Source organism: Oryza glaberrima, chromosome 3, assembly GCF_000147395.1.
Source record: "Oryza glaberrima chromosome 3, OglaRS2, whole genome shotgun sequence".
NCBI lineage: Eukaryota > Viridiplantae > Streptophyta > Magnoliopsida > Poales > Poaceae > Oryza > Oryza glaberrima.
In genome coordinates, this window is record NC_068328.1 from 22787453 (window position 1) to 22798741 (window position 11289).

Here is an 11289-nt window from a genome sequence, read left to right on the forward strand (position 1 = left end):
TCTAACGTAAATTACACGTGCACGATTACTAGTACACAAGAAACAGTTTCCTATCATCGTCTTCCTTTCCGCATCAACTTGTAGCAAAGCTGCAAAAGTTCCTTGAGTCTTCGGCTAAGAGAAAATGTAAACCTAACATCAATATTTTTCTCTCATCCACGCCAGCATATTCTAGTTGGCAGTCTTATAGGCCAGTTGTTAGTCGATGTATGCTGTACAAGCCCTAACGATCAAATCCAAAAGTCTTGTCTTACAAACAAAATACATTAGGTACATTAGGGATTAGAATGGAAACTTAGGAATATGTAGGGATCGAAGCAAACCTTAAGGCATGGCGGAAGGGATTGATCAAAGACACGTACAAAGGGTACAAGAAGAAATTTCTTCCCTCTCCTATCTATGTGAATTTCCATTTCACTTGCATCCATAATCATGCTACCTCATAGTGACGTGTAGAAACATTTACAGTCACAAAACTAAGCATTTACACATTCATAAGCATTTACAGCTGCATTTTTATAGCGTGCTGGCTCATATGAAATTGTCATTTTCCCGTCACTGGCGATGGCATCAACATCATCGGTTCATATAACAGCCATCTGACTAGACCTCCAGTTATATATAACAGCCACTGCCGATCACCATTCTCCGCATAAAAACCAAGACCTACTAGCTACTACAGTATCTATAGTAAGAGGAAAAAAAAAAGAAAACACACATCGCCATGTTACATGTTGGCTTAGTAATATTCCTTCGAAGATATGGCTTATCAAAATTGCAGCTCAAAATCAGTGACGTGAGGTAGGAGCTAAGGAAGCCAGTGACCAGTTGACCACTAGGTTCATAGATACATCGCATGCATATGGTTAAAGTGACAGCACTATCAGCAAATTAAAGGTGTACATATATGTCATAGGATTTTTCTTTTTTGTTGAACGAACCAAAAATGTTTGGAAACAAAGACAACAGCTCTGCCACATTTTATGGATAAAAATGAGATACACATCAACCTAATATTTTTTCTTATCGAAACATATATATGATGGGTAAAGATGATGATGCATGAGGCTGTAGCGAATGAACTATAAATGTCGTTAGCTTTCCTCAATTGATTGATTGCCTGCATAATATGTTGTCCCGTCGTCTGATCAACTGATGAACTCAACAAATAATCACGAGTCATCCGGAGCTTTCTTAGCCAGTGGATTGAAACGATCAAGCATTTCAGATTTTCAGTTCCAGTCTCAATTAGAACCGAACATACACACACACACACACACACACACACAGTGAACCTGTTCTGCGAATTATTGGCTCAATCATAGACATGGTTATAAGAGCCACCAGGATAGTTCACCACAACACCAAAACATAGCAATGCCTGGTAAACACATTGAAGCAAATTAAGCAAAACATATTTTCAGGGACACAACCCTACTCCTTGGAGAGGTGATGGTGAGCAAGCTGGACAGCTGGGAATTCACAAGCAGCAGCAAACAGTTGCAAGAAGAGAACCACCTAAAAGAACACAGAATGATTGAAGACAACAGGAGAGGTAGCCCGCACAACTGGGCAAATAAGATCAGATCGCCTATAATACGAAGAGGGGCAGGCACACTTATCAGCAGGAAATGAGGAACCACGAAAACAAGTCGAGCAACAATAACAGAAAATGTTATTGGGAAATAATAGAAGAGAAACATTTCCTGCGCCAATATGGCCCACCAACGAAGGCCCCCAAAGCAGACACACAGCATACTGAATGCGGAACTAAACCTATAAAGATACCAACATGTCAAGAATGAACAGAAACTCAACAAATGGTAGAAATGAAACCACAACCCAAAGGAGCAAACAAAACCTACGAGAGAATAGCCACACACAAGCTGTTAGGAATGACTGACACACGGGAAGCAGCTTCACCAGGCTAACCAGACGAGTAAAGACTGAGGCAGCAGGACTAGCAGCAGTTGGCAACATAAATGCCAAAGAAGCCAAGCCCCAATATAGAGAAACCACTATATAACCATGAGGCAGCACCAACCAGATCAAGTAGAATGCAAAGGAGGTGGCACGTACAAAAAAATACAGAAAGGAAAGTCTAACAGGCCTAAAACCATTTCCTGAAACATGGTGAGCCCCCACATCCCAACATCTGGTATGTACCGCTGACGTGCAGTGCCACCTGCATCGTGTCTCCTCTGTCTCAACAAGGAAGAAAAACTAGCAAGCTAGCTAAACAAAACCAGGAAAGAACCATGAAACAAATACCAACAAGGCAATAAGACAAGCAAGTTTGGCCGTGTACATTGGATGTAGAGGTTGGGTTTATCCCATTTTCTAAAAAAAAAATTATACAAGCAAGTTTAATATAACAGCAGGAAACAAGGGGATCAACCTACAAACATAGTCCAAGGCACCATGCTTTTGATGTTTAAATTTATGTTACTGTATTTTACCAGAATCCAGAGCATGAGTGTCATGAAGCATGTATTTTGTGCAACAATGAAAAATTCTGGCCAGCTAATTATCTCGTCAAATCCCAAATTGACAATCCACGACAATGGATCGAATTGCTTATTTCACCATTGTTTGCTCCAATCTACTTCCTTAACATCATTTTTTTCCTGCACGTACATAAGTTCATTTTCTTAGGTATATAAACAAAAAGAAAGACCAATTGCGATAAAGATGATAAACATTTTTCTCGTTGTGGAATCATGCAAAAGAAAGGGATTTATCAAGAAAATAATTTATTTTTCAGAAAGTTATGATTAGTTACAGTTGATTTGTTTTTCAATACAAAGATAATTTATTTTTTGGGCAGTGGCATGCTTCACACCAATGTCATACACTACCCATTTCAGTTGTTAGCTTAACAACCCAGTTCACCGTAGGAAACACTTCTCATCAGAAAAGGACTCATGTACAACATGTGGTTTCAAGAATTCACAACCTCAAAAGGAACATAAATTAAATTAGTGAAAGGAACTGCTATAAGTGCTTCATTAATGCACCTTCCTGTCTTTTTTAAGAAGAATACAAACATTAGCAACCAAATAGCAAGTCAAATAATAATTTGATGAAAGATAATGGAAGATTCAAGCATACCTTCACTTTTCATTCGATTTGTTGGATTCATTTTTGCCTTCATTTTTGTCTCTTGATTGCTTTTCGGAGGCTGCCAAACGATTCACCAGCTTGCTGTATAACTTCTTTGCTTCCTCAAAAGCTATTCGTAATGCTGACACATGCACTGCATAACTCTTTGAGAAATCTCCTGATGATATCATCCCAACAACTTTTCCTATGGGAAGAAAAATTGGGCCTCCTGATCCACCATGGCCAAGATGAATATTCCTCATTTCAATTATCGGTAGATCTTCATTAAATGGCAGAGTAAAAGATGTTTCTTTCTGTGTACGGTATTCAGATGTCTCTGAGGGTATATGGTCGGTTGGTTCTTTCCCAAAAGACCTTGGCGTCCTGTCAAAAGTTCTTACTGTATCACTGCAGGGATAACTAACCTTTCCACTACAGAAGGAGTACATAAGAGAATGCTGGTTTGAAATAGCATATACATCTTGGCCAGGAACTAAGGTCCCATCATTTGCCAGAGAAACAGCTGGATAAGCATCTGAGCCATTAGGCACAAAACACAGAATTGCAATGTCCCAAGATTCAATTTTGTGTAAAATATAAGCCTTTTGGAACTTCTTGTCGTTTTGCCTTGCTACAAAACAGGTTTTGCCACTCACACAATGTGCACACGTCATAATTAACCCACGCTGATCAATGCAGAAACCAGTCCCTGTCCCACTACTTTCATCACTCTCTACATGAATTACCCAGACTGCACTTTTTAGTTCATCATACAATTTTTGTTCATCTTGGCCACGGATTGATTGTGCACTCCTAGTGGCATCCATCTTCTGCCAAAAAGGAAAAAGAAAAATCTAATAAGAATTGTAAACCAAAAGATGTATGGCACATCCTGGTATCAAACATCTACATCCAATAGTACATACTGTTTCTAGTTTGAACAAACTTTGAAAGAGTTCTATAAAAACAACACACTTGAGATTAAATGAACTTTAGAAACAACACACTTGCAGAGGGAGTACCCATTTCCTTTGATCAGAAAGAATAAATGGTTCAAACTCCAAAGCAATTATTGGTTACGTAAAATAGATAAAATGCCATGGGAGAAGCTAACTGGATTGTGTATTCGATTAATAATATATGGATCAATCAGAGTATGGATATGTGAAACGAAGTAGACCCGTGAAATGCTCACCTAGAGTTGAGAAAATATGTATATATATAGTTTTGATTCATCCCAATCATTTCAAAGTACTCCCTCCGTCCCTAAATATTCGACGCCGTTGATTTTTTTAAAATAAGTTTGACCGTTTGTCTTATTCAAAAACTTTTGTGAAATATGTAAAACTATATGTATGTATAAAGGTATATTTAACAATGAATCAAATGATAGGAAAAGAATTCATAATTACTTATTTTTTTAATAAGACGAACGGTCAAATATGTTTAAAAAACTGAACGGCGTCAAATATTTAGGGATGGAGGGAGTAAATGATTTAGCATGAGTGCATGACCAAGCAAGATATCAAAGGTTAGAGGAATCCATCGTGCTAACTACCAATTGCCTACTATATTATCACAATTCACAAACTGTGGTTGGCTTAAAAAAAATCGAGAAGCTAGCGCAGTGGCAGGGGTCGCCGACGTGGTTCGACTCTCGTTGAGCATGCTCACCAGAAATATTTACCTCTCCCTTTATTAAAACCATTGACACCAAGCCCTTCTTGGTGTCCAACCTTTAAAAAAAAATTTCAGCCTTGTAAAACTCAAAAGGAAAAGAAAATAAAATCTGCCTTGTGACCGCATTTCTCAATTAGCAAAAGACGAGGGTTCGGATTGCTTAAATGGTAAGGGAAGTTTGCTGCAGTAAGATACTCCAAATGAAGGAATTTCGGCAGAAGGAAAGTAATTAGTGCGAAAATCGAAAGGATTTAGGTAGACAAACTGAACGAACCTTCACACATGATCCGTCCGGACACGTGAAAGAGGAAAGGGCGGAATGCGGCGCGAGACGCTAGGGTGTGGAGGGCGTCCGATCCGGGCGGCTGGAGGTAAGCGACAGGGGATCGTTCAGTCGGACGCCGCTGCTGCTGCTTCCGCCGAGCGCCGACGCCGTCGGGGAGGAAAGCGTGCGTGCGGGCGGCGGGCGGGGGAGGAGTGCGCGGCGGCGGCACAGCTGGAGGCTGGAGGCGTGGTGGTGTTCTAGCGAGGACAAGCGGGTGCCATGTACTGGGTGGGGACTGGGGATGTTTAGAGCAGAAAAATACGAATATATGTAACCCTCTATGTTTAGAGAGAAAATAAGTGTAGGCGTGCCAGTATACCTAGATACACAATGTAAACAAAACATAGGAAACATGCTCTTTATTAATCTTAAAAGATCATAAATACAAATTCCTAATGTAATATATATGTATACGCGCTCCACAATCTGTCGTTGGACAGATCTGACTTGTGCAATGTGTTCTCCCGGTTCCTGGGGCCTCGAAAAGCTCCCAGTTGATTACCTCCGCAGGTCTAGGCCTGCAGGAGAACCTCCGATTAAGCTGCTTGTGGTCGTCTCGTCGTCTTCGCTTCACGTTCTCCATACATGGTTGTGATGATGATGTAGATGTGTGTGTGTGTGAGCGCCGGCAGCGATCCACAGCCTCGTCGGTCCGTGCGCCGGTGTTGGTAACGTAGCCTTCGCATCGGCTTCGCCCGCCCTCCGTCGTCTAGCCTCGTCGGTCTTGAACAACGTGTCGATGTAGATTGTTGGTGAAGACATGCATGGAGTTGTGTAGCTCGAACGACTTGACGTCACAGCAGTTGCGTCGAGATTAGATTAGAGGAGAATCAGGAACTGTTGGAGATGATCAGCGCATGTAATAGCTGGATTTAATCACAGCTAACTCCCCGTTGAGAAGGACAAGAATGAACACTATAGCACTTTGATGACGTGTCATCTTCCGATCGGTCGGCCATGTTGCCACTATAATTAGCTTAATTAGCATGCTTGCATTTGCTAACTTGCTATCTCCCCGTTGCTGCCGTCACGCCGCCGTGCGACATGTGTGTATGCGAGGCCGACGGTCGTCCTGTCGTCCTTCGGTGCTGCCGCCACGCGCCAATCGCGGATCGCCGATCCGATCATGCGATGGGAGACCGCCGGCCGTCGGTCGCCGATATTTGTTGACGCAGATCCATAGCCGTCGTCGCCTGCACGGAGTGCCGCCGGCCGCCGGTCACCGATCTAATCTGTAACCGAGCGATATTTGTTGACTCAGATCGATAGCCGCTACCGTCATCCGGCGCCATAACACCAGCGCACGCCGACGCGGCCGCACGAGTGTACTTCTCCATACTCTAGTTGATGCCTCTCCATGCATGCGTATGTACGTGCTGCATATGAAATAAGAAATAAATTGATCTTAATTAATTTTACCTTGGAAGACCATCGATTCCATCTCCCTCCTCATGCTCCCCTGCCGGACGCCGGTTCGTCCGAAGCCGCTCGCCACCGCCGGTGTGCTCCGGCCGCGCGCCCGCTGTTGCTCCGGTGCTGGATGATGGATGTGTTGATGACGAGGGATGGCTGCGTCGAGGATGGATGGCTGCGTTGTGTGTTAATGGCTTGTGGATGCTAGATGCATTGGTCTATGAATGTGTGAATGAGTTCCTGAATGCCCCCGGCTGCCGAGGGGTCGAAGCCTTATATAAGGGCCTGAGGTCGGTGCTCGCCGCGTCCGCGCGCCGTTTCCTCCTCGTCAAGTTCGTTGCAGATAAGGCTTGATCGATCATTTTGTTATTTATTCATATCCTTCTTTGATTTTATCTCTTAGCTTCTCCTGGCGTCAAATATCTGATTTGTAATTCGCTTTGTTTCTCTGCTGCTGGGCCACCGTCCGATGATAAGCGCCTCGTCAGCGCTCACGCGAAGTAACTAACTCGATCAAGTTTGTTATAGAGATAAAATCAATTGGTTTGTTGGTTATCTCTTAACTCATCTGGTTTTATCTCTTTCGCATATTAACTTCTGAAATCTTGGCGGGATAGAGGTCCAGCCACCCGCGCGTAGGCAGCTATCGTCTTCGGCCATGGGCCGAGCCCATGATTAATCACTCGAATATGCATAGGTTGCTTAATTACCCAGGCATGCACACACATACGACCGTCTACTGTAGTACATGCATGCATGCACGTGATTGCCTCACCAGCCAATCTTCACACGGCTAGCTAGTTATTGGTTAACTATACATGCACACATACTAATCCAAGTATATATATCCCAGCTACCTGTGCATGCATGAATTTGCGTGTATATACATGGCCAAGCATTACGTAGAAATGATAAGCTAGCCAACTTATAAACTGCTTGTTTGCTTTGTCCATCATGAGTAAGTCTTGTGTACACATATAATCGCCAAAATACCATCAAACAGGGGAGAAGACTGCTTTCCGCTGGACCTGGAACCTGGACGCATTAGACCAAGGCTAATGATACTTCGCTATAAGGGCAGTCCCAACCCTTAACCTAGGATGGTGTCTATGACATTAACTACATTGCTATGTAGGACTTTTAGCTTATGTGACACTATATTAATTAAGAGAGAGAGTGAAGAGAGGAAGAAACTGGGTCTCATGCAAGACACAGCTTCAACACGAGAACCTATGCAGTAGACACTATTAAGTTGTGCATTGGGAGAGAATAGTGTTTTCATAATAGATGAAGAATAAATATGATTGGTAGAAAAGAGAGATGATGTATTTATTAATGGCCCACTTTAAGAAACCATGGGTTGTAGATTGTAGTTACTATTGTGATGTCTTATTGACATGGCACCATAGAAACTACTTATGGACACTATGGGTTGGGACTGCCCTAAGATTCTTTGTAACTTCTCTCATCCTATCCATATACAATTAATGCATTGCCTATTTGTCTCTATCATAGAGTTTCTTGGTTCTTGTGTCCAAGCCGGCTGCAAGTTTACAGCCCGCTTCTCCTCTCTCTCCTACCTTCTCTCCTCCACCTCAGCATTTAGCCGGCTTATAGCCTACTATTATACTTGCTCTTACGGTGTGTTCGCTACAGCCGGCTCCCAACGTGCATAGTATGCACGGAAAACAGAGTGGTCTATTAGCACGTGATTAATTAAGTACTCCCTCCGTTTTATATTATAAGACTTTATAGCATTGCCCACATTCAAATATAGATGTTAATAAATCTATGCAAATATATGTCTAGATTCATCTGTATGAATGTGGGTAATGCTAGAAAGTCTTATAATATGAAACGAAGGTAGTACGTCTTAGGGAGTATAACCAACTATTGTAGCTTCAAATCATTTATAGCCAATTTAATAGTCAATTTATATAGTTATATATAAACATATATTCCCTCCGTTCCTAAATATTTGACGTCGTTAAATTTTCTAAACATGTTTGACTATTCGTTTTATTAAAAAAATTTAAGTAATTATTAATTCTTTTCCTATCATTTGATTCAGTGTTAAATATTATACTACTACTACTCAACTTTTGAATAATATTCACAAAATTTTTTGGGTCAAACATATTTAAAAAAGTCTACGGCATCAAATATTTAGGTACGGAGAGAGTATAACACAATTTCTATATGGTCCCCCCGTCATACACACATGCATCTTGAAGTCCGTACTATAGCTAGCTACAAATCTGTAGCCCGCTGCTATTTTCTCTCCTCTTTTATCATCTAGAAATATGTTTATAGCTGGCTTATAGTCTCCTATTATACCTACTCTTATTGAAATAAATTTTAGGAATATTAAGCTTAAAACCACCTAACCAAATATACTCACTTTATCCACACTCTCAAATCAAGAGAATTCTTAGGCTATAAGAAAACGGAGGGATGGGAACTAATCCCTCCCGCACGGAAAACGTGGTCCATTAACATATGATTAATAAAGTTTTAGCTTTTTTTAAAAAATGGATCAATATGATTTTTAAGAAACTTTCTTATAGAATTTTTTTTCAAAAATAATACATCGTTTAATTGTTTGAAAAGCGCGCGCGGAAAAAGAGGGGAGTGGGTTCTCAACTCCAGGTGCCAAAGGCAGCCTTAAGCCCAATTTTAGGACCACACCTTTTGTGAGCAAGCTTCAAATCAGTCGACCGATATGACAGTTTATCAGGCATCTTACCTCTCCGCTCCAACTATGCATATGCGATCGTTAAAAAAAATTTTCTTCTAAACTACTTATCCATCTAAAATTCAATTGTACCGTTGTATTTGTTGTAATTAAAATTTTATAACAATATATCACATGATTATATTCCGATTAAAGAAAAACATATGTTTCAAACCATTAATACTTCATGTTTAGACATGTTTTGGCGTCTGTTTTTACTATGTTTCATAAAATTCACGGAAATGCTTGCCACTCCTCTCTCATCTCTCTCCACTTCATTAATACTTGCATGTATGCATTTTAGCGTTCTTCAAAATGATTTTTTTTCTTCTAAACTGTTTATCCAATCTATGATCCGATCACACCGTTGTATTAATTGTAATTAAATCTTTACAATAAAATATCGCGCGATTATATTTTGATGAAAGAAAAATACATGTTTCAATCCATTAACTCTCGTTGTTTCATACGTGATAGCGAATGTTTCAACATGTATCTTCACCATGTTTCATAAAATTTTTAAATGTTTTAGTTGCTGGTTTTTTCACCATGTATAAGTTAATGTTTTACTTGTTGGTTAACTGCAACATTTGACCGTCTATTTTTCTTTGAGAAATGGGGCGTCCGATAGGTAGTTTTCTCCCATTCTTTTTTGTCCTACAACGTACTCTTTCCATTCCAAAATATAAGATATTTTGATCGGATAGAATATACTATGATACTGCAATTCTGAAAAGGGAGCCTATCTAGATTCACATTAATATGAAATATCTTATATTTGGGAACTGAGGAAGTATATACCAATACCACAAATTAAAGCTTAAAACTTCATTTTAAAGTTGATTTTAAAGTTTTCCATCCTAGTTTCTTTACGTCCCCAATCCTGGAGATCACACCATGTTGATTACCAGCGATGATATGTCATATTTTCAAGTTTTGAGAACTAAAATAGAGGCAATGTTCAATGAGGGGGTTCAAGGAGTGATTTTTTCTTTCCAAAAGCAATGAGGTGTCATGTTTCAATGTTTCAAGAACTAATATAGGGCCAATGTTAGAGCGGTAGGTGTTTTTTACCCTAAATTTTTGAATGCCTCTAAGCTAAAATTTTTGGGAGTCAGCAATCATAAAAGATGCTCCTACGTAGCATTGGGTACTTTTTTGCCTAATCTAAAATGATTTGGAGTTAAATTCTAGGCCAAAAATTGCTCGCAAGTTTTATAGTAGAAGTGTTTGTCATCCCTAATATTATACACATCATCAACTAATTAATTAGAAGGCAACATATACTACATATCGTCTATAATATACTAGCCCCAATACAAGAAAACTATTTGTTTTATGTACTTTCATCCAATCAACACCACAATTTTCTATTTCTAACTTAAAGTTTGTGAAGGGATGTGAAGGGATTGCTCATTGCATGAGGGATGACTCGTCCTCTCTCCTTTCTTCTTCTGTCCTCCTCCATCTCACCATTTATGTATATGTGACATGTAGAATTTGTGTTTAGATGCTTAGAGTACTTAGCTCTTAGGTAACACTTGTTTTCAACTTCCGTGTCCTGGTATCATAAGAGAGCAAGTACTACTACTATCTTAAGAAGCGTTGGTTTGAACTGTCACAACGAGGAAGAAGTCATCGCTTTTTACGCACGCTTCTCGAACTGATAAATAGTATGTTTTCTTAAAAAAATTCTAAAAGTTGCTTTAAAAATTTATATTAATCTATTTTTCAAGTTTAAAATAATTAATACTCATTAATCATGCGCTAATGGTTTTACGTAACTCCTCAATCTTTTTCTTCCCTGACCTCTCAAACACACATCAAGGAGCTTTCATTTTGAACCGAAAAGGAAGGGAAAGTCCCTTGTGTTTTGCTTGCACATTTCCCGAACTATTAAATAGTGTGTGTTTTAAAATAGTTCTATAAGAAAGTTGTATTATTTTTTTCAAGTTTAAAATAATTAATATATAATAAATCATATGCTAATGTCACTTTATTCTTAATTTTTTCTTTCCCCTTATCTCAAATAGTA

General features: G+C 39.7%; 1 protein-coding gene across 1 annotated transcript; it reads right to left on the reverse strand.

The window, feature by feature from the left end:
• Positions 1–1854: 1854 nt before the first annotated feature.
• On the reverse strand, positions 1855–5327 carry LOC127767909 (uncharacterized). The gene is made up of 3 exons (XM_052293394.1): positions 5057–5327; positions 3112–3932; positions 1855–2627 (listed from the first exon to the last, which is right to left on the reverse strand). The coding sequence occupies exon 2, from the start codon at positions 3927–3929 to the stop codon at positions 3114–3116; it is 816 nt and encodes a 271-aa protein (XP_052149354.1). The 5' UTR covers positions 3930–3932; positions 5057–5327; the 3' UTR covers positions 1855–2627; positions 3112–3113.
• Between the last annotated feature and the right edge of the window lie 5962 nt (positions 5328–11289).